Source organism: Cavia porcellus, unplaced genomic scaffold (genome assembly GCF_034190915.1).
Source record: "Cavia porcellus strain 051 isolate PalLab524CR breed Dunkin Hartley unplaced genomic scaffold, mCavPor4.1 scaffold_4, whole genome shotgun sequence".
NCBI lineage: Eukaryota > Metazoa > Chordata > Mammalia > Rodentia > Caviidae > Cavia > Cavia porcellus.
This window is the reverse complement of record NW_026947487.1, coordinates 103405030-103432629: the sequence shown is the minus strand read 5'-3', so window position 1 is coordinate 103432629 and position 27600 is coordinate 103405030. Positions and strand designations below refer to the sequence as shown.

Genomic DNA, 27600 nt, shown 5'->3' with positions numbered 1-27600 from the left:
CTTTTTCTCCTGTTCTACTGGGGCACATTGGAAAAAAAGTTATGATAAACTTTAATAAAAACAAAATTAAAATGATTAAACCTTTCATATCCTTTAGAGATAATCTCTCTTCTGCTGGCTGGTCAAATCTGGAAGAAAACAAATGCAAACCATAGCTTGCTGCTGCTTTTCAATTTTCTCCCCCTAAAGAAACAAACAGAAAAAGCTGCCTGTGGCCAGATTTTTAAAGTAAATTAAATTTGTCCTTACACACGGCAGCCAGGTGTGGTTGAAATACTCTTTCCAAATATTCATGATATGTGCCAAAAAATCCCTCTCTCCTGGGGCCTTTTCGGGTAAGTGAGACAATCCCAAAGGGACAGGGGCCCTGCCTGGGTGGGAATCCGAGGAGTCACTCCAAAGTAGCTACTGAAAAAGAATCACGATTTTCCAATTAACCCTGTAACTGGGCCTTCCTGAAGACCAGAAGCCCTTCCCCTGCCCACCACATATTCCCCCCTGCCCCAAACCCTAAAACAAAAGCTAGTCTACAGTCCTGATTAAAGAAAAGCCCAGAGAAAACGCTACAGCACGGCACAAATCTGCCTGGTCTTATGTGTTCTAAGGAAGTCTTCAGATCTGCCCAGGGTCTGGGCACGTGTCCACAGAGAATAAAACGGCTGAGGAATTAGATCAGGCTGTCTGTCAAAGGACAGCTAGACATGGAAGTCAGAGATGGATCACAAGCAGCTCCCCGATCTCCTAGGACGGGATAATGGCCTCCAGTCACAAAGTACTGGGGACACCAAGAAAACAAATGTGTTGAAGGCACTGTGCTTTTTTTGGATTACAGTATCTAATGATGAGATGAAATCCTTGTCCTCGAAATAAACATCACCATCTTATACCCCAAAGTGTTCTGCAAAAGAAACCATGCATCAGCTGGGGCGTGGAAAGGGGACATCTTAATGGACATCAGATGTCATAGCACATCCTGTCTCTTTCATTTTTTGTGTCTGGTGTTTTCACTGTGGTAGCGATGATTCACTTAGGCAAAAGGACAAAAGTCCTCCCTGTGTTGCGCACTGGGCAGAGTCACCCAGCATGGATTCTGTATGTGGAACAAAACTGCCATCCCTGGAGCCACGTGGAGAGGCTCCCAGAGCTTCACCATGACGACAATAAACATCCTCCTCACTGTCCAGATCCACGCCAGTTCCCCTCCCCACGCAGCTGTCCTGTACTCCAGGCTATGTGGAAGTCAGCACATGGTGGTACCACCTCCTCTCCCTGCCTGAAGAGATTTTTTTCTAGGGTAGGGGGTTTAGACAACTCACGTCTGAATGACGGTGGACATGTGAGCCACGCTGCCACAGTAGCTTGAAGGTAAGTCACAACCCTGCCCTGCCCTGATCACAGCCTTCCAGTGACCTCCAACTGTGAGCAGATTCCAAATTCCCTCACACCCTGCTAGGGTCCATGAGACCAATCACTGGGCTGAACCTCCTAGCACACTCTCTGGCCAATGTCAGCCTTCCTGTTCCTCCAGCCAGCCCTGTTCCTATGCCCCACCTCCCTTCCCCAGCCCAGCTCCAGCGTCACCTTCCAAAGAGAGATCATTGCTGGCTTCTGTACATAAAACAGTTCCCACCTGCCTGCAGCCCACCAGGCTGGACATTTATGGTACAGTGCACTTGGAATCCTACATTTATTTGGTGTTTGCCTGCTGCCCATAAAAGAGGGATAAGTCCAGACTGCTTTCTCTCTGCTGGCTGATTCCCCAGGCCCTAAAGTAGCAGCTGGCTATCCTGAGGACAATGTCAGTGTTTGCAAGATGGAAGAATTTTACTCCTGGGCTCTGGACACGTTTTCCATGGCCAAGTTCCTTCCTAGAGGAGCAAGTAAAGTCAAATTTCAACCATTTCCCTCAACCTCAGAGCAGAAGAGAACGGAGCAGGGGTGACTACAGACTGGGATAGGCAGCATGCGGGGTGACAGAAAGGTTAGATAAGGGACACAAAAACCAAGTAAGAGAGGAAGCATTATCAGTGGTTTTCAATAGTAGGGTAATCTGCAGCATACTTCAAAATAAGTAGAAGAGCAGAGCATGGATGGTCTTGCACATAAAATGATTAACATCTGAGGAGATGACAGTACTTACTGTCCTGATTTAATTATATATTGTATTCAAGTATGAAACTGCCATACTGCATACCATAAAGTATACAAATATGCCTCCAAAATAAATAAACACACTATTTTCCCTTTCTCGTCTATCTTTACCTCTTTAGTTCCAAACTCTTCACCATTGCCTTAGCCTCCTGAAATCTTTTTCCCCCTTTTTTCATCCTTTTTATTGCCTACTTTTGTTATTATTCTCTTAATAATTCAAAGCCTACCATTCTAGCGTTCAGCTCGTATTTACTACAAAATCTCGCTCACTTGCGTAAAAATGCACAGAGTAGGTTCCAGTTTGCATGGCTGCTGGCCAGGCCATGTTTCCATCACATAAGCCTCTCACAAGTTTCCGGTACTGGTGACAGACAGGCTGGATGCCACTCAGGCCCTGCCTGAGCTAGCCACCCTGAAGCTGTGCCTACTCTGTGGAGTTCTCCGTGCTTCTGGAATGAACTTGCAATCACACAAGGGCTTCTGCTGTCTAGAAAACCATGCAAACCATCTGTGATTCTCAGGAAGCCCGGGGGTCGCACTCTGATGCAGGCAGAGTCATGCATAACTCATTCTTTGCCTCAGTCTCGGAATTCCTTCCTTTCTACCCTTATAGATTCAGCAATAGATCTGACTGGTTTCCAGAGATGAAGAACCCCATCCCTAGGGCAAAGTGCAAATGTCTCTTGCAGAGTACACAGCAAGGAGGTAGGACCATAGACAGAAGCAATGTGATGGACCGCAGGCTTCTGTCCCAAGTCCTGGCTGCACCACTGTCTATAGAAGTGCCACCCATGAGAGTCTCCTGCAGTGAAGGAAGTGACCTCACCTGTACTGCCCAGGACAGGAGCCCCCCACACACATGCCATGGAGGCCAGCGGTCTAGAACAATGGGAACCTGAAGACATGAAGCACACCTGATGACCACACAGGGATAAACACACCTTGAGGTAAAGGAAGGCCCAGGTGAAGATCAGCTTCTATACCTATATCCCAGCTTGAATCTGAAAATGACCAGTATTGGGAATGAGATGCATACAACATCTCTGTGGATACAAGCGGGAGACAGGCCCCAAACGAACACTATTCAGAGTCAAAATTTACACACTGGTGCCTATGTAGAATGACTAACTCAGAGTACAGGATGTAGAATCTGTGAATCAAGGGAAAAATCAGTCCTTCAGGTACTCTCAGCAACTAATATCCTTTGGATGGGAGCTCCACCAATTTACACTACATTTAAATCTATTCTGTTAACAGACCATCGAATGGGGCAAGGATCTTGGGGCATACCACAATCAGAGGGAAAAAAACCAGGGTGAGCAAACACTACACAAATCCCGTATGTGCCGCTCAGTCCTAGAAAGCACTGTGGGCAGCAGAGAAGAGACACTATTTCCATAAATCCTCCCACTCAAGCCGGATAGGGCGGGCCTGCTGGAGCAGCCTCAGCGAGGGCAGATTTTATTGATGCTAGGCTGTCAAGTCTGATAGGAACAAGAGGATCCCCACATGGAGCTGGCTGTCAGCCCCCTTGGACTCACCAGAAGGGAGGTTTGAACAAGGGCTGCGTCAGGACAGCGGCGGGAGAGTCCCGTATGATAGCTCAGCAGATAGGGCTCTGCCCTGCTCTGTCTTAATGGACTGCTCTGGGCACTTACAGCTTCATGGGAAGAGCCTTCTCAAGGAGGTCACCGAGAAGTGAGTGCTGAGTACCAAAAGCCAGGGGAGGCCTGGTGGGCACTCACAGCACCACTGGAGGCTGCATCCAGGGTCCTCGCCATCTCCCTTCACCTCTACGTCACCTTTACCATTTACATCCCTGCCACCCAAAAGTAACCCAGAGCAGTTTCAGATATTAGAAAGTTCACAGTGCCAACTAGATTGTGTTCCTCCCCAATTCGCATGCTGAGGTCCTAACCCCAGTAGCATATGACTGTATTTAGAGATAGGGCCTTTTCAGAGGTAATTAAGTTAAAATGAGACATTCAGGGTGGGCCCTATTAAATCCACATTAGAAGAAGGGTCAGAACACACAGGAGGCACCAGGGGAGCTCACACATGGACAAAAGCCACGGGGAGACAAGGAAAGGCTGCCATCTGCAAGCCAGAGGGGCTTCAGCTGAAACCAAGGCAGCCGACACCCTGATCTCAAACTCCCAGCTCCAGAACCAAGAGAAAATAAATTTCTTTCACTCAAGCCATCTGCTTAGCAAACTAATATAATCTGTAAGGAAAAACTGAAGCCAGTGAAAACAGTGAGAGAAAAAAATGAACCAGCTTTTGTCAGAAAATGACCACTTTGAACCAAATTTTGGGTTAAAACAATAGATAGGCCTGTTCCAAGAAAATCACATACTGCCGAATTTCTAATATTCTAATTAGAACAGAGGTCAAGGGCCTTTAAAAAGCAATAAATAGCTCCATTTATTAGCATATGCATAAAAGGTCTCAAGACAGTCTTTAGGTATAAAACTATGAAAAGAACCCTCTCACATCTAACTCTGAAAACATATTTTTACAAAGTCCTTTCAAAGCTCCTCAAAACTGCTAATGGAAAATGTTTTAAAATGGCCAAAAAAGTAAGTGCCTATTGGAGGTATACTTGCCCCAAACTGAGCAAGCAGTACACAAAAAAAGATGGAAAGGCCCTACCAAGGCCGACAGAAATGGGTGGCCGGCAGGTTCTCTACTTCTTTAAAACTCAAGCCAAAGAGTCTATGGAGGATACAGCACACTCCTTGCGTGGGCCTATGGGAAATCCAAGGGTTCCCGGCAGGAACATAGCACTGCCTGGTCCAACACTCTAGACTGTTCCATATACCCATGCTATCTACGGAAATAGCCATGATTACATATCATTGCGAAGCACTGGAAATCTGGCTAATATTACAAAGAAATTGAAACTTAAGTTAACTTTAATAGAGGATCCAGAGAAGTTCCTTTGGGGCTTTCAAGGGATCTGGAAGTCCTGGGACCAACAAAGATACAAGCAAAGCTTGTACTGCTTTACAAGGCCATAAAACTTTCCACTGCCAGTCAGTGTTTGAAATAAAATCATTTGAAACTATAATTCTTATAATTGGGTCACAGTTTGAAGGGGGTTCCTTAACATCTATATGTCTGAGAAGAAACCTTTGAGCTATTTCTGTTAGCGGAGAGATGCATGTTCTATTTCCTCCCCGGCCCCCTACCAAGGTCAGGAACAAGCTTCCTATAGGATGTAAGTAGCCTCAGAAACGGTTCTTGGACGTTCCCTAGTGCAAATTATCACTTCTCAAAAAATACATTGGGAGGGGGCAATGAAGGAGGTATTAAGCTCAGAGGCTGGGATGGGGAGCCGTATGGGAGGGATCTCCACACTAGTGGACATGAGAGGCAGTTATAACAGCCCCCTGCTAGTGAAATCCAGGGACAGGACCACCAATTCCCAAGCCACTGAAATGCCTCCCACCTGCTAGTTATCCATATTCACTTTAGGGTCAAGTTTCAAGCTTTCAGGTTTCTTAAATATCCCTTTCCAAGCACTTAGAATATTGCAAAGCAAAGACCTCATAAAGTAACAGTTGCTATACATAATGTTCTGTGGTTCCAGTGGAGGGTCCCTGTGTCTCTGATGAGCCAGCTAGGGTCTTTGGCATGTGTGGATACTTAAAGAGGGGGCCCCCAGTGTTCAGGCCACCCCCAAACACACACACACACACACACAGACACAAACACACATACACAATGTCTCTTCTAACTCCAGTAACCACTAAAAGGGAACCTTTTTTCCTCTTCTTGCTGTCACTTGTTATCACCCACCCCAGTAAGATGCAGCCACAGTGCTGTGTCTCCCAGAGTGGTCAGCGCTGAGTGGCTACAGGAACACACACTGGTGCCCATTCAAGGGATTGGCAAGGAGGACATGGCAGAGCCCTGGCTGTGAGTGATGCTACCTGGCAGGGAAGTACACAGCTGTGCTCCAAGGTGAGAGCTGAAATAACACAAAGGTCTGGGTAGCTTTGATCATCCCATACAATAAAGCAACTAGCAAAGGGCGATGTGGAATAAGCAGATGAACAGTGAGAACCATTGTACCTTGGGCTACTGCAGCCAGAACAGCTTTAAAGAGGGCAGCATCCTGCATGGTGCTCATCTTTCTGAAGCACAGAGAGGAAATACAGGTTAGGTGGGAGCTGTAGACCCTGGATCCACTGCCCAGGCGACATCCCGTGATGTCACCTGCTCTCCAGAGACCCTTCCAGGCCCACAGCTTGTGACGGCAGTGAAGCAACACTCTGCAAATGTCCACCTCAACAGACCAGCTCATCAGCATATTCTGCAGAGAGCCAGCAGAAAAGTTTAATTGCCCTTAATTACCCCGTTCAAGAAGGCTCCTGGATAATGGCTCTCAGATTTCTTGCCTGGTATCCATGCAATTTCCTTGACTCTGGCTTCATTATAGCCCTAACTTAGAGACAAAAGCCTTCCCAAGATGGCTTTCCATAGCACTCTGACACTCCAGGGAAGGCTGGGCTGTCACTACAAAGGGTTCTTGTATGAGGAGTCAGACCCCCAGCTTTCACACCATTCTGGTGTGCACGTTTGTGTGCATGTGCATGCGTGTGTGCACTGTTGGAGGAGGGGGAGGGAAGGATCCTCTAGCATGCACTTAGAGGAAGGACTGAGATGGGGAATATGTAATCAGAAGCCATCACAATTACAAATGTAAATGAACAGGCAATTGGCACTGACCTTTGTAGATTGTTAGAGGACTAATTAAGGCAAATCAAGAACTCTGTTCCAACAGAAAAACAAGATAGTGTACACCCTGAGAACTGTTCCCAGCCTCTCTATGTAGATGCAAAATGCAAAAGAATCAGGCTGTAACCAAACCATGAATGCTTTACATGGACAAATGGAAAATTATCTCTACGAACAAAAGACAGTCAAGGTTTACTTCTTGGCACATTGTTAGTGATTTTACTATTTCAAGTAGTAGTTATTTCAAGAACTACTGCCAATATAGGAGTCTTTGTCATGTGCCTGACACTCTGATTCCATATACATTCCCACGCATGAAACACCAAGATACACCAGATACACCAAGTACAAACTCTTTGGTTAGCATAGTTATTTTTAAAGATGTAAAGGAAGTGATTTTCAAGAAAAAAAAGAAAAGAAAATCAAGATGTATTATTCTATAAACTCCATTTTTCACTGAACATTATAGTCTCCTTTCATATTGATGCATAATGATCTCTGTACCTACGTGGCAAAGTATCTTTCTAAAAAGCACTCAAAAATATACCATTCTTGTCTAGTTAATATACTTGACATAGATAAATCCCTATTTCCTCTATTCTTCCATAAATACTTAAAATTTCAATCACCCCAACTTTTTCGGTGTACTTTCACATTGAATTTCTCAAGTTTCATATACTTTAGCCCCATGCTTTCCCCAAGAGCACAAAAAAGTAAAAATGGAAAACAAAATTCATAACTGTCTAGTTTCGCACACACGCACAAACTTCAGAACTACAAAACTGACCACAACATAATTTTGTGCTATGAGAAAAATTATACTGAAATTGCATATAATTTAGCTATTTATAAAAAAAGATGTACTTTGTGCTTAGAGGGTAAACTTCTGCCAATTTTGAAAAATAAAAACAAAGCCAAATGGAATATCTGAAAATAGTGTGTTTTCTTATCCTCTTGAGCTACTTTGAGTTAAGTAAAGCCCCCTGAAACTTGGTTGAACAAAAAAGATCCACTAAACAAAGTCAGGGAACGTTTCAGTAAAAGCTGTCACTAAAACCACATCATCCCTTGACAAGTTGTGTCTACCTCTCTAACCCCAGAAATTCACTGCCTTGGAAAAGTCAAAGATGTGTGACTCAAGGGATGCCAGCTCTTGCTCCAGGCAAAAGCGTCAAACTCTGAATGACCACGCCCTCTGTAAACTGAGTCTTCATCTGCTTCCCCCAGTGCCTCAGCTGGTGGACTAGCCAGTGTGTCATGCCACAGGGGACAGCACACACCAGCTGTGTCCCCCAAACACAGCAGGCCCTCAAGGAATTTTCAGTTTAATTACACTTCTGCAAAGTTTGAAGATCTATGTCTACAGGAAAGAAAAAGTGGTAAGGCAAGAAGAGCAAGAAAAGAGATAAGAGGAAGAGGGGAAGGAGAAGGAGGAGGAGGAAGAGAAGAGCCAACAGCAGAAACACAAAGGGTCCCTTGTTCCTCCAAGTCCAGGGCAGGATACAGTGAAATTAATGACAGTTTCAGCCAGGAGCCAGAAATGCCTTTTTAATAGGCAAACAGAGAAGCTGATCTTACACGTGACCCACCCACATGAGAGTTTTCCATCTTTCTAGAGCTTTTGGCCCACTAAAGGGAAGCAGATAGTGGACACTGCAACTGAGAGAACCTACTGTAGTAGCCCACGGGGATGGGGATGGGGATGGGGATGGGTCCCCTATATCTGCCTATAGGGAGGGATGGAGCACAAAGAACAGACCTCAACATAGAGACTATTTCATTTTGCAGAAAAAAAGTATTCAAACTAATCAATCAAAAATCCATGTAGAAACTTAAAAATGCTAAGTGAGGATGAAATAAGAGCTTTGTCTTTACTCACAGATGTGTGATTCCAAGTTGCTTTCATCTTTTTGATATTTTTTTGTTTTGTTCTTGTGGTTCTGAGGATCAGTTCTAGGGGCCATGTAGACGTTAGGCACATTAGGCAAGTACTCTAGCTGAGCTATACCCCAGCCCTCCAAGTCATTTTTAAACTAGGAAGACCAACCGTGCCCGTGTGCATGTGTGTATGCGGCCGTGTGTCTACTGTAGACAGGGGGTGGAAAGAAGAGCGTCACACTAGGCTAACACCACCACAATGTGGAACTCAGGCTGCCTGCTGACCTAACAGTGACACGCCACCACAAGCAGGACCACAATGAGGGTGTGGCATGCCAAGGGTTCCCTGTCCAGTCCAAGGCAGGACCCTCTGGTCACAGGTCCACAGTTGCAAGCAACATCCATCCATCCTGGCCATCAGCAGAAAGTTCTGAAGGAGAGACAAGGTCTCCCCAAGTTCCTCTTTCTCAACTCCTTCCTCCAGACCAACAGGTTTGTGTGGGCTGGCGGGCTCTGTGATGAGCCTGGCTGGCTGGCACACAGGGGAGTTAAGATAGGTAAAATTGGGAGAGATCTTTTTGTTGTCTAGAGAACAGAATTCATTCCATTCTTGGTACCTTCCAAAGATTCCAACTAGGGCTCGGAAAGGGAAAAAAGAAAAGTGGTTTCTAATGACCTCTGCATAAAACTTTGTGGTATATGGACGAGAGAAAAATAAGCAAACGAAAGGAAAAGAAAAAAAGAGAAAGATCACTGTCATCATTGAACTTGATGACAGGATGCTGGTATCATGAACTTCAGACAAGCACGGCCACTGGGTCAGATAGGCAGGGCAGAGAAGTCAGAAGGCTTCTCAGGCTCCAAGTACCACATGAATGACGCTTCCAGCTGCAGGATCACGTCCTGACCCTTCTGCTAAAGTGTCGAGAACCACGAGTACTTTACAAAGTCTGTGTTTACCAATGTGAAACCGATGATCTTAAATGTCAGGCCCGAGATGTCCCTGTTCCTGAAGACATTCTTTCCACTTTTTAAAAGCCAATCCCTGAGGACAGGGAGGATATGTTTTAAGATGTGTTTTCTCACAGGGATTTCTAAAACAGAACCAAGTTCCTGTTAATGTCAGCATGAGTATTACCTAAGAATCTGTCCCTCTGTCATCAGCGGAGGACAAGCTTCAGTGGGGCGTGAGTGGGAGGGGGTGGGTAGAACAACAGGACTGGGGGCCAAAGACAATATAAAAGGATTTGGAAATGCAGAGAGGAAGCTGACTATGCTCACAGAAGTTGCTCAAATATCTGGGGCGAAGAGGATGCTAATGTACAGTATGTGGGAGTAACACAGAAGTCTGTGGAAAGCCGTTCCAGAGTGGACTGCTCAAACGGAAGTACTGCGCTATAAAATAGGGAATCGTTTTCCTGGTCCACAAACCTGGTGGAAATGGCAGCTGTGCACTATTTAGTTTGGGGCATCTCATTAATAAAAAGGGAATTCTGAGCAGAGTGAAAGAACTGAGGGGTGAAAGGGACCAGCTTCTAACTGAAGAGTAAAACAAGGACAAAAAAAAAGAATAAGAAGACACAGGTACTGAAAGAAAGGGGTCTACATGTATGCCAGCAGAAGGCAGGAGACTCCTGTGAAATAACCGCGGAATAAGGGGAAGGAGCAGAGGCCGAAACACTGAAGTGGAGGCCTGGGTTCCCCACAGCCAGGGGCACAATAACCTCAGGCTCTAGGGACAGAAGAGGGTCTGTGGGTGCCTGTTCTCATTGTGCCCCTGAGGACACTTGCACAGGGGGACCTATGATAGGGACAGGCAGGAGCGGCAGAGTAAATACTTACAGTTTAACCAGAAAATCCACGTGAAAACACACAGGAAAGGATAGTCTTGCAGTGACCTGGAAGTGACAGATATTATTTTGGTCCCCATCGACACTTTCCTGAAGAGATGATTTGTACCGGCTGTCAGGAGAATGGACTGCCACAATATGAAACCTCAACTATCCTAGCAGGGAGGGAAATTCCTAAAGTACAGAGTATCCTGTCCCATGGGGCTGCAATTTCATGTCTAGAGAGCAGACAGCCACGGAGGCGCTGGACAGTGCGGACAGGGGCTGGTGGGCAGAAGACTCCAGGAGGGTCAAGAGACACAGAGACACCACCAGGAGGAAACAAAGCCGATGGAAAACCTGACAGCACAGAGCACTGGGAGATTAGGGAACATCTACTCTGGCAGAGCAAGGTGAGCCATGAATTAATCATAGCTACCTAGAAAACCAGGGAAAACAAAAAGTTGTACAAGAAGGTAAATGAAATTATAAAACTCTACATGGCTCAGCTGTGATTAATATTTATAGAGTTCTAATAATGAAAACACTGAATACTAATACAACCCCAAATCATTGGAAGACGGAGGGAGGGAAAGATAAAGAGTGTGGAGAGGGTTGGGGAGTGTGGGAGGCAAAGTGTGAGGCACGGCGTCTGTTGGTGATAAGTGTGCGGGATACGTGTCATGTCTGTGAGGTGTGTAAATGCACACGGGGTGTGGGGTGCAGTGTCTGTTGGTGTATGTATGTATATATGTACGTACGGAGTGTTACCATTCTGTTTATGAAGTATGTAAGTGCACGCAGGGTGTTTAGGGCTGCAGTGTCTATATGTTTGTGATGCGTGTGTGGGACATGGAGGACCAGGGTACAGCATTTGAGAAGCATCTGTGGAGTATGCATGTGTGGAGTATGAGTGGGTGCCGTGGCTGTTTGTGGGGAGATTCGTGATACAGATACAGGAGGTGAGGGGCACGGTGTGTTGCATGTGGCGGAGCATGTTTGCAGGGAGGTGGGAGAGGCGGGGGAGGAAGGAGGTGCTGGTGCCCGTGACATGTGCCTGAGCTTGCGGATGGGTCTGTGTCGGTGGGTAGGGTGAAGAGAGTTTATAGGATAGTGCGCCTGTGAAGTCCTCATCTTCTGGACTAGAAAGCCAAGAGATGCCTACGACTGAAAAAGAATTGAGAAACAGGAACAGAAGCTGCTGCAAAAAAGTCACAAAGGAAATATCTAAAAGTTGAAAACCCTGAAGAATGAGATGAGGGAGAAGTTATGCCATTCTTCATAAAAAATGTTTTACCTCTAAAGACTAGAAAAATGTATAATTTGGTAGCACTAAGATTAAAACCTCACACAGCCACAGCGGTCTGTGGCTAAGAATGTGATACAGGAGACAGAGGGCTGAGAAGGGGCCTTGAGGCCAGACCGGCCAGGTCAATGGACAAAGTAAAATCAGAAGAAAAGGAGGTCCGCTGGGGAGAGTCATGAGCCCAGTGTCCAAGAGCAGTGGGGGGCAAGACATTAGGGGAGCAGACAGGGCATCTGGCAACACCTGGAGATCAGAGCTTCACGAGGACCGGGGCTGCTGCCCAGGGACACTGGCATGTGCGTCAAGCTGAGGACCCAGAGTCTGGGACGGGCAGGGACAACTGTCAAGGGAAATGAGAGAGAAGTGAGCCCTAGAAGCCAGGGGAAAGGAGCTTCCAGAAGGGCCAGGAAGGCCTTGCAGACACTACAGAAACAAAGAATGAGGCCAGCACAGCCACCAGTACCAGGCCACTGGTACCCTGTGTGGAGTGGTTTGGGGACAGGAGGAAACAGGTGGCTGAGGTGTGGACTAGAGATGAGTCACACAGACCATTCTTCCAGCGGGAATCCAGGAGTAAGGAAGGGCTTTCACACTATGCTTTTAAAGTTGCAAAGAATTGTCATGTGCTTCCAAGTCATAGAAAAGACTCGAAGATTGAAAAAAAAAAAAAAAGAGGTAATTCTACTAAATGAGCTCTAAATGAGAACAAGAGTCACAGAAAAGGAAGGAAGTGAGAAAAAGTTGACTATAGAGAAGATGACAGAAGAAAAGGGAAAAATAAGGTGAGTTCCACCAGAAAATATTGATTCCAGGAGGGCAGCAAGGAGCGTGAGCTCACAGAATGACAAGAATCTCTCTCAAATGCAAGTAAGAGTTTTCTAAGAAGTTCTAGGTTTGATCTTCCTTGAAGTCCACTTTTACTGGCCAGACTCTGAGGCCGCAAACTGTCTACTCTTAATACTAAACAAGGCACGCAGTGCAGCATCTGCTGGATCACAATGTACAATAGTGGAATCCAGAGTATGCGCTGGAAGAACATTGAGGGTAGGAGACAGAAGGTCTTCGTGGGTCTCCCCCTGGGCAGTGGTTTCTAGCTGAGCACAACCCTCAAGTCGAGCAGCACCAGGCTGCTTAAAAAAAAATACATCAAAGGCACCATGACCTTCCTAGAACACACCGGCCACCACCAGAGAGGCCAGCGACAGGCATGTCTTCCTCCAACAAAAGCCCCCAGGAGGCCTCGTGGTCCAGCACGTCCGCGGATGCCTCACCTGGGTCGGTCGAGGGACACTTGCGGATGGTGAAGATCTGCCCCAGGTCCTCGTCCTCTTCCGGAAGGCCTTTCTGCAGCCGCTGCAGCTTGCGCAGGCTCTCACTGCGCTGGTGCTTCATGGAGCGCACATGCTGGATGAGGTTGAGCTTGGCCTTGGTGGAGTAATTGCACAGGACGCAGTGGTAGTAGCAGCTCTCACCCTCCACGCCACTCTCATGCTGCTGCAGGTGCTGCGGGAACAAAGGAGGGGGACGTGCCCTGGGTCAGTCACCGGAAGCCTGCCACTGCCCGGAGCCCACCCTGACTGGCTGTGGACAGAGGCATGCCACCAAAAGGGCTGTAGCTAATGATTAGATTCCTAGAGGGGGTGTTGTCTCCCCCACACCCCTTTTCTCGCAGCTCTCTGAATACAAGCAGCAAGCTGACTCACATCCGGGTCTTCCCTAAAGGCCCATTCCTGGATGCCTTTATCCCAGTAACACCGCTCATTGATGGGGTCCTCCCAGGGTCACAATTATTAAAGGTGTCTTTCACTTGCCAAAGCATCCTGCTTCACTTAGACTGGGGGTCAGCACACTGCAGCCTTTCTGCCAAATCCACCCCACTGCCTGCTACGGTAAATAAAGTTCTACTGGAACACAGCCTTGTCCATTGACTTATGTACAATCTATGGCTGCTTTTGAGGCATCGCAGTTGAACAGCTGTGACAGAGACAGTGCAGCCTAATATTCTCCAGTTCTTTACAGACAAAGTCAGCCACCCCCTGCTTTGGTGACAGCCAATGGGCCTCCCACCTGTACAGCAAGCATGCTGGTCTGCAACACAGAGTCACAGCTATGCCACACAGAGCCTTCTACATGAAGCACAACTCAAAGGTTTGTTTTATAATTATAGTCTACTGGGAGAACAAAATGAGACTTTTCTCTAGATTAAAAAGTGACAGATAAATACATTTCTCCAGACTAGGTCTTCATCAAGGGTTCGAGGTCACCTGGCTCATCATTGGTCAGCACCATCGGTCATCTGGTGTATCATACAATCATAATGACATTCTCTGTGTGTGCACCAGACATGGTGCCAAGTCTGGAGCACGCAAGACTGAGAGCCAGCAGGAAGCAGGCTCACACAGGATTAAAGTTTAAGATGCAAGAAAGGTCGCTGTCACAGAGAGTCAGCAGATCCTAGACTTCTGTGCTTAAGAGAATTAAAGGTCACCCAAGAGCCAAATTGACAACATTTTGGGGCCTCTTGGGGATGTGATGAAAGCTATGGACCATTTCTTCTAGCCGTCAGGGAGTGACACACTCCATCATTCCAAATGACCCAGGGGAGGGAAAGGAGCTTGTCTCCTGGCCGTCCATGAAGCAGGGAAAACCTACAAGGCTTAGATGACTGAGCCAAGTGACCGACCAGTGGGAAGGAAGTACAAGCTGGGGCTTACCGCCCCACACCACAGACCCAGGATCTTCCTAGAGGAGGGAACCTGGATAATGTGCGATTCTTCCTTCACTGTTTCTCCCCACCATCCCACCTCCACCCCAGTCACTCAAGTGTGGCCTGAGGCGTGAGGCCAAGCATGTAGAGGGTCTCTCACCTTCTTTCTGGCCCACAGAGGACTCCCCAGGATGCTCACGCCTTGATCACAGTTTCAGCTACTGCTCAGGTCTCTCCCTTGCTCAAGCTATCATATCAGGTGCTGAGAAACCAGAGCACCTGGAATGTCCTGTACTTCTGGTGAGACTGTCCCTAGAAGCACTTCCTAGTGGATGACACTGCTGAGATTCACACACACAGGCCTACACCTGACCTGTGCTCACAAAGCCTAAAAACCCCAGGAGTACACGTGCACTTTATTGGAAGAAGAAACAGGAATGTACCAGTGAGGTGTCACAGCAAATTTACCAGGGAGCTTAGGGCCCTCAAGCTGGCTTTCACATTCCAGAAGAAACCGGGCTCACCTGCAGGTGTGGATGCAAAAGGTTTCACAGGCACCAAGAGGGAACAGTCCCAGTCGCCCAAAGTGGTGAGTCAATAGCCACAAGTACTTGGAACCACAGAGATAAAATCCTTACAAGTAACAGCTGTCCTAAAGAGTTTCACAACCAGGAGCTGGAAGAACCAGGGAGACCTTAAACTTAAATGTTAGAGAAACTGCAACTGACAGTACGAAGCTATTTTTCTTGAAATAAATTTGAACTTTTTTAATGGTCTGTCTCCAGCATTCCTCCTCAGAGACAAGGCTCCCTGCAGGGGACTTGGGCAGGATGGGATGCACCAAGACACTGTGTTCCGAGGCCACACCCTGGGAGGAGGGTACGCGGCGGCAGATGTGAAGGAAAGGTCAAGCTTGCCCAGGGACATGTCCTTCTGCTTTTCCATAGGCCATTCAAAAGGCAAAAGCCCCAGCAGGACAATCCTGTGGTCTTGGGAACCATTTGGGGTTGGGAGGAGAGGAGAGATGCAGGAGCCAGGAACTGCTGCTTTGGGCCTACTAAGACCAAAACGATGATACTTATTAAAGCTTCTATTGAAATAAATGAATAAAAGCTAAGGACAATCACCACGAGTCCAAGTGTCTTAAACTATGAAATCAGAGCAAGGATCGCTACAGTCTTACCTCCCCCTTACCTCCCCAGGAAACATGATTTCCTTGCAGTTAAGGCATGGAATTTTAAACATAAAATTGTAATACGGATGCAAGGGTTGTATTCCAAATGGTGGGGTTTCCAATGTCTGAGCCAGAGGACAGGGATAAGGCAGCCAAAGAGAAGTGAGTGGGAATTGAGGCATCAAATGTCTTTGGTCTTCAAACCCAAAGGCTCTTAGGGGACAGAGCTGTACAAATCTGAATTGAAATAAACATCACACTAGAAACTCCTGGGGGGGGGGGGGGGGACTGGGTATGGTGAGAATATCCCAAAACCACTCTTTCAAGCTCATGTTGGTAAATGCAGTCTCTTGGACAGCCACAAATCTTGTTTTCTGTCACCTGAGAGCCATTTTAGAGAAAGAAATGTCACAGACTGCAAATCATGGAGAAAAGAAGGAAAGGAAATTAGGAAACCACAACCATGATCTCTTTTGCTGATGTTGATATAGGAAACACTTAAAGCCATTTCTTAGCGACTTACATGAAAGCTTAATTCAAACTTCCAAGCTTGTTCTATTCTCCAACTTCAATGACCCATTCACTGGAAAAATTTCGGAATAAACTACATCTTGTTTTCTTTTTTTTTTTTTTTTTTTTTTTTGTCTTTTTCCTTTTTATCGGTACCAGGGATCAAACTCACGACTGCCTGCTTTCAAGGCAGGCGCTTATGCCGCTGAGCTAAACCTCCAGCCCCACATCTTGTTTTCTAAGAAGCTCTTGCTTAGAAAGGTTGCAGCTCACAACCTGAGCCTACTGTGCCTCCCTACGTGTGACAGCTCCTGCTCTTGTTACTTCTCGGCTGTCCATGCTGCAGTAAAGAGGACCCACTGCCAGCAGCAGGGGCCTGGCATCTGTGCCCCTCTCCATTCCCCAACCCCTTGACCCTGCTGGCCAGATCTGTCTCCTTCCCGAGTGGCACTGGCCTCTCCCCAGAATGCGCCCTGAGAACAGCCTAAACACGAAGCTGCAGGCGAGGCTGGGCTGCCAGGAAGAAGACTCCATGGGGCAAGTCAGACAGTCAAGGACACGCCTTCCTCGCTGAAGAGCAGAGATGTTTTCATCTGGAGAAGGAGGGAGAATAATTTGTTCCTGACCCGGCTAATTAGAATACCCTCAATTGGGATCACAATGTATTTAATTAAATTCACTGTAATATATGAAGAATCCACCAAGGCACAAATCCCAGCGGTATACTCAATAACAGAGTTGCCTCCTAGCAGAGTTTTTGCTCTCTTGACCAGGCAGCAAATTTTTCTCCCACACAAATCCTGAATTCTCCGATGTCCTGCCTCCGTAGTGGGGCTCTCCCATCTGGGAGGAGGGGACCCAGCTCTTACTTTGCTTTTTCTCTCTTTACTCTGTGTTTGTGATTCCTCCATCAGGTCAGCAGTGTGGTTAGAAAACAAAACAAAACAACTTCAGCTGTGGTTAGTACTGCAGCACACAGTCCCCAGGAGGCTGGGTGCAGAACTAAGTGGGGCTCCTTTTGGTCTAATTCTAAGAGTCTACAACATGCTAAACCCTCTGTGTGCGCCTGCACCCTTCTGTCTTTCACAGCTAGTTCTGTCCGAAAATGAAGATGATCCTCCCGTGCTTCCCACATGGAAACAGCTGAGGGGCCACATCTGTCTTGGTGATGTCCCTTTTCCGTCTGGTTCACAGGGAAGAACCCAGAAAAAGAAAAACCCTGCCTGCAGTCAGAGGCACTCGAGGACGAGCCCGGCACGGAAAGTGAGTGCAAAAAGCAAATTAATAATTAAAATAGAACGGAAGGAAGAGGGGCGAGGCTGCGCAGCTTCATGGGATTCTACCCCATTAATATGTTGGGCTCGTTCGCCCTGGCCAAATACTGCAAGTCAAAGAGGGCTCTTGTTAGAAAATAATTCATCGTGAAAATCAAAAAAACGTGTTCCTGTTACTTGTTTCCCAGGAAAACGAACCAACTGCTGTCAGAGAACATTGATTTGTATAAATCTGGAGGGGCCCCAGCTCCCTCCTCCTCCCAACACTAGGAAACTTCTAACATCTGGCTCTTCATGCATGGAATGCAAATATTGATCAGGTTTTGACACGGCCGCCTCTTTAAAGTCGAAGTGGACACGGTGCGCTCCGACACAAGTGCACACACACCCGTGATTCACCAAAGCTGCTTCCTGGGGGAGTAATACCTGCTACCACCTACAGGCCCACACCCACCTTCTGGCAGGGTGCCGCCATGTGACCCCATGCTGACAGCAAGCGAAAGAGGCAAAGCTCTTTGATGTAGGGAGGCAGCCTCCTGGCAACCCCCTCAAGCAGTGGGGTACCTGGGGGATACCAGAAGAAACCTCAATTACAAGATGTCTTGAAAGGCCCCTCAGGAACCTGTTGAGCTCTGGGGCGCAGCTAGGCAGAGGCAGGCAGCGGGGCCTGCAATTGTCCTTGGGCCATAAATCTGGACATCTCAAAACAGAAGAGGCCACATCAGGCGCCCCACTGGAGGGAAAGACTGCCAAGCACAGCATGGCATGGGTTTCAGGCTCGCTTCATGGGGAGAGGGTATACAATATTACCAATAAATCCAGTAAGATGGGACTGGGGAAAGACCGGAAATTCACAGTTAGCTTGCGGAACTCCCCAGCATCATAAGAGGACGAGGAAGTCGTCAGCGGGCAGCAGGCCTGTGTACCACCATTTACCCTGCAGCCCCTCTGCAAACTTCCTCTTTCCCCTTTACAGCCTCCTGGGATGGGCAGCGCTTGACTCATAGTTGAAGGGACCCAAAGCTCAGAGGCCACGGGATTACCCCAAGGTCACCCAGAGAGCGAGAGTGGCTGGACTGGATCCTGGGTTTCAACTCCACGCCCACTGCTGTGAAACTGTAACAGTGACCAGAGACTTCCCAGGTCCAGGTATTCACCTTGAATGTCTAAAAAAGAATCCTTTCAGAGGTGCAACCAGGGATGAAGGCGGTTAATTTTTTAATCAGTGAGGTTGAGTTACTTTCAGATTTAATGTCACATTTTTAGGAATATGCGTGAAAGGTCAATCTAAATATACGTATATTTTTTTTCCTGTTTAATCTTAGCTTTTCATCCCTTCATGCCCTTGTCCTTGGCACATGCTAATTTAGTCCTATTTCACAGTAGGAGTTCTGCAGACACCATAAGATGTAAGTTCTAACCATGATTTACAAGAAAAAAGCCAAAGGAAGTAAAAACGCTCCCTAGATCAATCCGTTTGGGTGGCTCTGCCCTATTTCTGGTTTCTAGGTCAGACTCCTCACACCCTGGAACAAGCCACATTCCTTCCTGCTCAGTCCCTGAGCTCCCGGACCAGTTGCTGAGCCTACCACTCCTGTATGGATGACACTGCCTGACTCAAAACTCACAACATTGGTGGCCGTGAGCCACACAGTAGATCCTAGAAGGAAAATAACAGTCTGAGTCTGAAACCTTCTCTAGCCCAAACCTGCCTTGGCTCTGTATGTCTTCTGGAAAAACACAAATACAGGCCCTTGGGGAATGTCAATCCTTGTGCATAACAGATTTCACTTCTCTGTGCTAGGAAAACCCCGGTAAGGAGTGCGGAGTCACTGTGTGCACGTGGGAAGAGGATTTCCAGGCATGTGCGAGTCCTCCCTGGGGACAAGCACAGTGAGGGTAGGTTTCTACCAAGGTCAGCTGAGTCTCTACAGAGCTGAAAGTCCAATATGGTACGTAGGTGGACAAGACCCACACAGAGCTGAGCACCCTCTAGAAGCAACCTCAACTTCCCAGGACCTGAAATGACCCACTTCGCCAGGACAGGGAGAGAGACTTTGTCTTTCACTGAGCTGCAGTTTTTCCCTAGTGCTACTCTCCGGCTTTCACAAATGTAAATTCCTAAACAAAAACAGGGACTGTTTAGACATGCAATGCTCGCATGAACCCACTCCACTCACATGAAATTGTTGTCAATCACAGTGGCCTAAGGAGTCTCCTGCATGAGGACAGCCAGCTAGACGACCTTCACTTTGAATCTCACTAGATGCACGATCTCAGGAGAGCCATATACAATGCTCAGTTTCCTCGTGGGCAAAACGAGAAGATAACAGAACCTCCACACAGCACTGCTGGGAGGAGCTGAAGGAGTAATTCATAAGAAACGCCTAACACGGGCTACCTGATACATGGGAGCCCTTTATAAGAAATGAAGGTATTGGTGGCACTTTTGTTATTTGTCAAATTAGTAACCCTACAGGATTAGGGATGGAAATAAGCATCCATGAAACACACCCATTTGACTTTTTTCTCATTACAACCAGTGCCTCTCCTTCCCTAGACTCCAAAAGGAAGTTGTGATTGACAGTAAAGAAACATGATACACAGAAATTAAGATATGGGCAGAGGGTATAGAGCACACACAAAGTCAACTTCTTTCTTATAAAAAGTGCTGGTTATTTTCGATACTGGAAATTGAACTCAGGGCCTTGCACTTGCCAGGCAGGCCCTGTGCCACTGAGCTACTTCCCCAGCCCTGAATTTTAAGTAATTGAACCAAAGTCTTACTGCTAGTATAGAACCGATATACTGAACCTTAAGACCATGCCTTTACCCCAAAATTAATGTTTACTGTATCCCCTTGCTCATGTGGGGGGAAGGGGATATAAACCAAGAACCATGTTGTTCATCACATCTGTCTGCATCCCAGAAGAGGACCAGAGGACAGAGGAGTAGTCAGCTGACATGGCTGGCAGGTACTCGCCTGATTTTCCCAATCTGCTCTGAAGAATTTGCTTATTTGTATCTCTAACCCCATGCTAATCCACAGACAAGGAAAAAATGGCTCCCTGGTGGTCCAAACAGGTGTATCATTTCACCTGCTAAATGCAGGACTAGTCCTGGCTTTTTTTGAAAGACAAAAAGAGCCACTTTTAAAACTACAAGAGAAATCATACATGAAAATCCTTTCAAATATGTATTGAGGGTCAGGGCTACAGCTCAGTGGTGCAGGGCCTGCCTGGTGAGCACAAGATCCTGAGTTCGATTCCTGATACCAAAAAAGAGAAAGAAAAAAAAGAAAAATAAAAAGAAAGAATGAATGAACAAATCCAAATACTCGGCACTGTCATAGTCTCCCTGCTGGTGTGCCAGATCTGGCTTGGTCATTCCGAAAGGGGTTACAATACCATGGCATGGCAGTCTATGATGCAAAGGGTGTCCCAGCTCAGGAGGTCTCTACCTTGAGCACATCTCAGAAGCCCCACGGGGCCTGTTACATCATGGGTTGCCAAACCCCAGGGATATCTGATTCAGCAGGTCTGGTGGAGCCCAAGAATGCACATTTCTAACTCTCCCAGGTGAGACTGACACAGCTGTAGTGGCTTAGAAAGCAGCTGCCATGGAGAAGAGACTCACAACAAAGTGCATGGAGATGTCCCATTATGGGGAGGAAAGCCTCCAAGACCTAAAATCTCTGCCCTTGCCTTTTCCCAAACAGTATTTCAGATTCTAGCAAAGTGTGCTAGATAAATCATGCAATGCCTGCACACAAGAATTCACCTCCTTAATGAAAAAGTCACATGGAAGCAGCTGCCTGCTACTGGCCTGCTCCAGATACTTCATAAAAGTCAGAATTGGCTCTATTCATCTTCCTCTCCCCTTTCACACCTGCAGTCTACAATTTCCTGAGGCTGTGGTGGGAAGCGTGACTCTTGATGGCAAAGCGTGGGGCATCCCTTTCCCCCTTGTCCTGCACCCTGTTGGGCGCACCTGTCCAGACGCTGTGCTGGAACGGAGCCTGTGCAAGACTCAACCAGACACGAGAAAAATAAAATGGTCTTTAAAATTCCTGCCACGCACTTGAACTTTCTGGTTACTGCTGCGGACAGCATGATTTGGTGCTCAAACTCAGAGGCTCCTCCTGAGTTCCCATGATTTGCTGACAAATACCCTCATCACCTTCATTATGAGAGAAGACAGGGGCGGCCAGTGTGACGGGGGAGGCTGCGGAGCACCCACAGGGCTGGCTTGTTTCTCCTAAGCGATGCTTGATTTTCAAATTTTATTTTATTTCTCCCTTGAAAGAGAAAATGGGAACGAGAAGGGGCGAAGAAGGAAATTTCCTCTCAATAAATGCCTTCAGCAGCGATCATGCTGGCTACTGTTGACCTTTCATTCTTTATCCTTAAATTCCTTGGGTCTTGCTCAAAGTTGGAGAGGACAGTTGTACTTGCGGGAGGGGGACAAGGCACCAACAGGGGGAGAAAGAGGAAAATGCTTCTTTGAAGACGTCTGAGCCTAGAGGCCAGGATGTGGCCGTCTGCAGGGCGGACAGCCACATGGGCGAGAGGGACGCGGTTTTGCGAATGATGACACGGCTGCTTTCTCTGGCTCCCCCCATAAATAACTCAGACAAACACCCTGTGCACTGAGTTTTGCTCTCCTTCCCCCCTTTTTAAGTCTCATTAAAAGCCGATATTGTTCGGCCTCAAGATGGAGAGCTCAGCATGGATTTTACTGAACGTTAAATCAACCAGCAAGCGCAGCCAGCAAACTCTGTGGCACTTTAACTTTAAATAATGCAATAATTATTGAATTTCCTTTTTATAACTGAAGTGCTGGAATGTAAACAATGGGGCTGTAATTGCAGGAAGGGGGGATCAATAGAGGCAATCGTTTTCAGCCATGTTAATTGTAAATACAATTGCTCCAAGATGTCAGCCTTGTTCTTCTTGCTCCCAGAATCATCCTAACGGATGACAGAGTCCAACTTTCCCATTACAGCTGTTCGTTCCTTTAAGAGGTTCTCAATCAGGTCTGATCAATCTGTCAAGATAATGCATGGAGTAAGTAAGACTCTTCCAAACACAGGCTCCCAATCAATAGCCCGGACCAGCTTAATGAGGTGGGGCTAAGGCCCAGAGGGAGGTAACAGCCCCAGCTTGTGCCTAGGTTTGGCAGGCTGGCTTCCTCGCATGGCCCTGATAAACAGATCAGCGCTTAATGAGGACATTAGTTATGCATGCTTCAGCAAGCAGTAAGGCACCCGTCCCTTGGGACAGACGGACAGAAAACAAAATAGATTAACAGAAAACAATATGGTGCCAAATTAGGTCTCACTGAAGATGTTTCCCTCATTCTCCTGCTTTCCTTAATTGTCCAACACAGTGGAGGACATCCATTAATCATTCCAATGGCCATGGGCTCAAAGACCAGGAGCATCCCTGGGGCTGGGGGAATCTCTGGGTGCCTGCTCGCTTCCTCAGGCTATCTCTGAAGACCAGCAACCTTCTTTCCAGATCACAAGGAGAGCACCAGGTTTCTCATCGAAGGGCCCAGCAGAAACTAGCGTGAAGGAGGACACAGCTGCGCCCTTCCGATGTCCACACAGGTGGCTGGAGACTGAAGATGGATGGTCTCCCTCCACTTTGGGTGAGAACTGAGGGCTCCCTCTTGAGCTGAGGGGAATCAAGGGTCAGGGCCCAGCCCCCTGCACAGGCCCTGGAGACCTCTGAATCCTTCTGAGGGTAACAGGAAGGCTCCCTGGGGAATCTGGAGAGCTACCTTCCTTCTCTAGGACCACCCTGTGTCTTCACACTTGTGCCTGCTGTGGTGAGTGGGAAGGGAGTCCACTGTGGAAGTCCTGGAGCCACACTAAAGGACAGAGCCACAGGAACCCAGCAGTTCCTTTGCAGGGGGTGCTTAGCTTACACCAGAACTTTGCAAAGGGCAACCCCGGACCACCAGCATCACCAGTCCTGAGACGTATTAGACATGCAAATTCCTAGGCTCTGCCCAGATGCACGGAAGCTGTGGGGGTGGAGCCCAGAAATTCAGCTTCAGACAAGCCCTCCAGGTGATTCTGAGGCAACCTCATTGGTGACCACTGTCCTAGCTGGTATGGCAGACAAGGCAGGCTTCCAGAAGGGGTGGTCTTCTAGGATGTTTAGAGAGTTGGCCAATTGGTTCTTTCTCAAACCAAAATAGTTCAGTGCCCAAAATCTATCTGGGAAATTGTACTTTCACTGAAGTTTGGCTCAGAGGAGGAATTATTTATTCTAGCTCACCACTAACTACGCCAGAATGCAAACTCAAAGAATATGGAGGCCCATGAGGAAATTCCACTTTATTAACTGGAAAGATCCAGCGGGTCGGACTGCTAAATTTTGAAAGTCAACGACCTCCTATTGTGACTGAAATAAAGTGACAATGGCTGGGTCTGAAGCTGGTTTTGAAGAAGACACTAAATTTTCAGCTAGAAAATTTAGTCAGATCCCCCACTGGGTAAAGGCCTGGCTCACAGGCCATTGGGGCGTCAAAGCCTTCCGAGTTCGGGGCCCACTCTGCCTCTCACCCCCGCAGCCCTCCAGAAGCAGCTTCCTTGCTGTACTGATGACAGGAGACTGCAAACCGGCACTGTTTCTCCAGCACACTGTGCACAACACACCCCAGCCTGGGCACAGAGCTCCTGGATCTCGGCAGGTACTTAACCATTGTTAAGACCCTGAACAAATGAGGAAAATCCTCTCTTACTCCATTTTACTCCTGGTCAATAGCTTGCTGGTCTTTAGCTTGCCGAGACCCACCTCCCCACCTCCAACCTTTGGTGCCCCATCCACTCCACATGCGCTGACCCACCAGCCCTCAGCCTTTCAGCCTGTTTCCCTTCAGCTTGTGCTGAAATGTGATGTAACTCCCAAGGCAGGCTGACAGCACCTCCACCTGGAAGCCTTTCCCCATCCCATCTGATCTAAAACTGTCCCAGCACCCTGGTCCCAGAGCACAAGGTGACCCCTGTCAGTGTCCACCAAAATTGTTTCTTGGCACCTATGGGTCACATGACTTCCACACAGGGCTGTCTGTTCCCTCATGACTGAGATGAGAGGTTGGCAACTACAGACAGTAAGTATATTTGCTAGTATCTACTCGTTTAAATAAGATTTTATGGCAGGAGATAATTACTATAAATGCCTGTACTTGGTGACAGTTTTAAGGATGCCATCACAAAGAGCTTCCCTCCCTCTCTTCAAAATGTTCCCTGGCCAGAGGACAACTTAGTGATCATCCATCATCCATTCTTTCACTTCTGGTGGTTTGGTATTTAGACAGTTTCTCACTATGTAGCCCAGGCTGGTCTCAAACTTGCAACCCTTTGACTTCAGCCTTGAGTGCTGGGATCGCAGGTGCACACTACCACACTCAGTTACTCTTCCATTTCTTTTGTACAACTGGCTTTGCTCTTCATGTAAAGTTTCCTATCACGCTCTTTTACTAATAATGGACAAGTAACGGCAATATTTTGCTATACACTGAAATCATTTAGAACAGGAGAACATCAGTGAACAGGAAGAGAAGGCAGCCTCCTCAGCTGTGTCTCAGGGACAGCAACTCAAGCTGTCAGAACATTGGCAGCGGCCACACCTTTATGTTAATGCCAAACATGGAAGACCCACCGAGGCCAACAGAAGGGTGTAGAAGTGCAGATATCTGAATGCACAGGAGCCAGGCCGTCCACTCCTGGAAGGTATGAACAAAAGCTCACTTATCCCCAGTTTTGACAAGGCAGCAGGGTAGGGTGTTGTTTTCAAACCTATATACATACATTGCATATGAACGGTATTAATTTTCTCAGAATTCCTGTGTTCCTATGTGACTGCGTGCTGCTGACAACTGCTGCTGCCTGACCTCTGATTCTAAGAACAGCTGCCTGGGTGTCTACCTTCCTGTGTTCAAATCCCCAGCGCTACCAGGAAGGGACCCTGCACACAAGGGCTCCAGGCTGCACACAGTTATGTTCATCCTCTCTTCTCCGATTTCGCCCAATTCCAGGTCTCCCTGGCCTTCTGCCCAGCAGGCCAGTTCCACTGATGATGTACCTCTCCCAGGGATGTCCCAGAAGACCCCTGGTTCTGGCCTTGAGCCCCCATTACAATGTACTGCAGGTTCGGTCAGTTAAAGCTTTTTTTAAATTGTTCTGTTTTAATTTTGACACAGGGTATCACTATGTTGTCCAGGCTGGTTGTGGACTCAACTGTGTAGCCCAAGCTGGCCTCCAACTCACAGCAATCTTCCTGCCTCAGCCTCCCAAGTGCCTGGATTACAGATATGTGCCACCACACTGAGCATCTTATTTTTAAATGGTGAAATACAGGGAAGTTTTTCTTCATATAGTCTACTGCATATAGTCTATACCAATTAAAATATCCTCTCCTTATGAATCTTTTTTTTTTTTTTTGGTCTTTTTCCTTTTTATCAGTACCGGGGATTGAACTCATGACTGCTTGCTTGCAAGGCAGGCGCTTATGCCACTGAGCTAAACCTCCAGCCCTCTCCTTATGAATCTAAATTCACTGTTCTAATAGGCAAGAAACATGGGTGAGCCCAGAGGATGTTTGGGGATACAAGGAGGCATCAAATTCATGCCAAACAATGATTCCTAAAACCTGCTGGAACATCATGGCTGACTTTCTTCAGTGAAATCCAGGTTTCAGAAATCTTAATTTAAAGAACTGGCAACTAGAGAAAAGTTTATTTGAGCGAAATGGTGGGGTCTGAGAAGGAGCAGAAAAAGGGGAAGGTGGGACCAGCGAGGGGACTGCTGCCATCACAAAGCACAGATAGCTATGGCACAAGTTGCACACGTCATAGGATCCTATGTGACGATATTCGGACAGAAAATTACCCCGCACCTTCCTGAGCTACATTATTAAAACGCAGCAAGGTGTTGTACACCTAAAATCCCAGCTACCTGGGAGGATGAAGCAGTAGAACTGCAAGTTCAAAGTTAGCCTGGGCTACAGCAAGACCTTGTCTCAAAATAAAAACGGACAGGCGTGCAGGTCAGTGGCGGGATGTAACAAACTGCTCAGGACCCCACCACCTAGCAGGTGACATCATTCTGGAATCTAAGTCTGTAGCCTGCTAGTATTACTACAATCTGTGGACGTCTTTTTTTTTTTCCCCCAAAGTATTTTAAGGCTTAAATCCTAAACCTTTCAGTGACCTTTCAGTATGATAATAACACAAGGCCAGAAAGCCCAACAGCCACTCCCAGCTTCCGGTAGCACCTGTGTTTTTATAGTCATTCTTCTGGCTTTGATTCATTCATTCCCCACCTATGTTCCAGCTTCCTATTGCATCCTACTTTAATCACTCAAAATAATCGCAGAAAACATTTGTCTTCCCTAAAGAGTACTGACGTCATTCTCTGTGTGTACCTGAGAAACGCTCTGCTACAGGACATCATCACCCACTTCTGCCCTGCACAACCATCGTCTCCTGCCAGCTGGGCGACCTCTGTCCTTTGATGGGCCACCTGTGCATGTGTGTGCACAGCGTGCGCCCTGGCTCGGGTCCTTCCCTCCCAGGCACATCTCCACGCCACCTCATCTAAATCCCAGCCTGCCTTCTAAGTCCCGCCCACCTCCCCATTTCAGCCTATGCAGTAGTGCGCTTTCCTGCTCACAGTGCTGCCTATTGGATTTGTGTACACAGCACGTTCCCCATAGAGACGGGAAGATTCCTGAAGCCAGGAACTGTGTACCCTGTAACTTGGTGCCCAACACACAAGATCTAGGTCATCCCACGGCAAGAATAAGGGGACAGGAGTGAGGGGCCATGCAGAAAGCAGGGAAGCTGACATGAAGTCACCTTCAAGCCACAGAGAGGAGGGAGTAAGGCAGAGTGAAGATGCTTCATAGAAGGCAAAGCCAAATGGAAAGAAAAGAGCTGTCAGGTGACGACGATTGCTCCAAAAGGGAACCTGAAGATGCAGAGAGACTGCACCACCCTCTGGTGTCACTGGGGAC

General features: G+C 47.3%; 1 protein-coding gene across 8 annotated transcripts in view; it reads right to left on the bottom strand.

Moving 5' to 3' along the window:
- The window catches only part of Zfhx3 (zinc finger homeobox 3), a 242061-nt gene that overhangs the window by 82716 nt on the left and 131745 nt on the right, over positions 1 to 27600 (bottom strand). For all 8 annotated transcript variants that reach the window (XR_010047021.1, XM_063247590.1, XM_063247596.1 and 5 more), the window contains one exon: positions 13179 to 13410. Coding sequence is in view for 7 of the 8 variants with exons in the window: in XM_063247590.1 (XP_063103660.1) it covers positions 13179 to 13410 (232 nt within the window). In the remaining variant the exon portion in view is untranslated. The remainder of the gene's footprint in view (positions 1 to 13178; positions 13411 to 27600) is intronic.